Source organism: Priapulus caudatus, unplaced genomic scaffold (genome assembly GCF_000485595.1).
Source record: "Priapulus caudatus unplaced genomic scaffold, Priapulus_caudatus-5.0.1 Scaffold4451, whole genome shotgun sequence".
NCBI lineage: Eukaryota > Metazoa > Priapulida > Priapulimorpha > Priapulimorphida > Priapulidae > Priapulus > Priapulus caudatus.
The window spans coordinates 11424-13389 of NW_014581512.1; the positions used below are offsets into that span (position 1 = coordinate 11424).

The following is a 1966-nucleotide window of genomic DNA, read 5'->3' on the forward strand; positions in this document are numbered from 1 at the left end:
TATATATATATATATATATATATATATATATATATACGCAATGTTTTGGTTTTTGCTGCTGATTTGACTTCTCACACGAGGGATCGGTGAGATTGCTTATACGCATACATGCGAAAGAAAGTAGCCGTGCGCACATGCACTAGTAGAAACGCGCACGCACACGTGGCGACGGCAGCACGCACGCATGAATGCGCGCTTGTTTACCTTTCGAGGAGCTCGCTACGAGTCCCAGCTCGGCGGAGATGACGACGCAGGTGACCTCTCGGTCGTGACCTGTCAAGGTCGTGCGCGGGGTCGGTAGCTGACCCGGAGCCGTGCTCTCCCCCACCAGCATCTGTACGGAGAAAGAGAGAGAGAAAGGCGACCGTGAAGGAAGCTTCACAAACAAGTTATTCAGAAGAACAAGTTTAATTCTTAAATGATGTGAAAAAAATGTTTCATCCCTGAAGAAAAATGTCTTTCGGAAAAACAACAAGCGTTTAATTCTTAAATGACGCGAAGAAAACTATTCTATCGGAGGCTTTCTGTCATTCTTAAACGACGTGTTTGAAGGAAGAAAGCGAATCCCGACCTTCGAAATCCACTCGATCGTTCTAACTCTACCTAATAATACTCGGTGCTGGGCATTGGCACTCCAAAGATCCCCTCCCCCTCCCCCTCCTCCCCTTCCCTCCTCCCCTCCCCTCCCCCGCGCGTACCTGTAGGCGTGCGCTCCAGTCCCACAACATGACGGTGGCGTCGCGGGAACCCGTGGCGATGTAGCAGTCGGACGTGATGTTACACTCTGAGCGAGCGAGGCAGGTGACGATGTCGTAGTGACCGTAGATGATCTGTGTGATCGCAGCTGCCGACAAAGAAAACATGCACTGTTAGATACAGAGAGGGGGAGGAAGGAGAGAGAGGGGGAGAAGAGAGAGGGAGAGGGCGAGGGGGAGAGGGCGAGGGGGAGAGGGCGAGGCAGGTGACGATGTCGTAGTGACCGTAGATGATCTGTGTGATCGCAGCTGCCGACAATGAAAACCATACGTGTTGTCAGATATATGAACGATGGAGAGGGGGACAGGGGGAGGGAGAGGAAGAGGAAGAGGGAGAGGGGGAGGGTTAGGAAAGGATGGAGGGGAGGAGTGTAAGAATTCATGCTGAACACTCTACATGACCCTTATACACAGGTTCGATAGGACCATACATACCGGAGTCCAGCTCAAACACTCTACATGACCCTTATACACAGGTTCGATAGGACCATACATACCGGAGTCCAGCTCAAAAACTCTCAGTGACCCTTATACACAGGTTCGACCGCAATTACAATTACTGAACTCTGCGCTGAACACTCTTAAGTGACCCTTATACACAGGTTCAACCACAATTACAATGACTGAACTCTGCGCTGAACACTCTTAAGTGACCCTTATACACAGGTTAGACCGCAATTACAATTACTGAACTCTGCGCTGAACACTCTTAAGTGACCCTTATACACAGGTTAGACCGCAATTACAATTACTAAACTCTGTGCTGAACACTCTTAAGTGACCCTTATACACAGGTACGACCGCAACGACGACGAGTACCTGAGTCCGTGTTGAACACGCGGAAGCTGTGGTCCCAGAACCCGCAGGCGACGATGAACTTGCTGTCGATCGTCGTCACAAAACAATTGGCCCTCATCCGGACGCGCTGCGCGATGTTGTTACACAGGCTGCGACGATTCTGCGTCGCTGCCGGGCTGCCGGCTACAAACAAGACAGCGTATAAAACACCAGGGGGCGCTGAGCAACTATGCAGTAAATTGCATGATATATATATACATATATATATATGTATATATATCTATATATGTGTGTGTGTGTGTATATATATATCAAGAGTAAATAATCACAAAAAATTATTTCGTGATCAAAATAATTCGTGATTATTCACTCCATATATATATATATATATATATATATATATATATATAATT

At 47.7% G+C, this 1966-nt stretch overlaps 1 protein-coding gene across 1 annotated transcript in view; it reads right to left on the minus strand.

Annotated features, from left to right (window-relative positions):
• Positions 1-1928, minus strand: part of LOC106819785 (neurobeachin-like) — a 4133-nt gene extending 2205 nt beyond the window's left edge. Inside the window, exons 1-4 of the mRNA XM_014824371.1 lie at positions 1924-1928; positions 1575-1780; positions 699-844; positions 205-334 (exon numbers count right to left, since the gene is read on the minus strand). Coding sequence (XP_014679857.1) covers positions 205-334; positions 699-844; positions 1575-1780; positions 1924-1928 — 487 coding nt within the window. The remainder of the gene's footprint in view (positions 1-204; positions 335-698; positions 845-1574; positions 1781-1923) is intronic.
• Between the last annotated feature and the right edge of the window lie 38 nt (positions 1929-1966).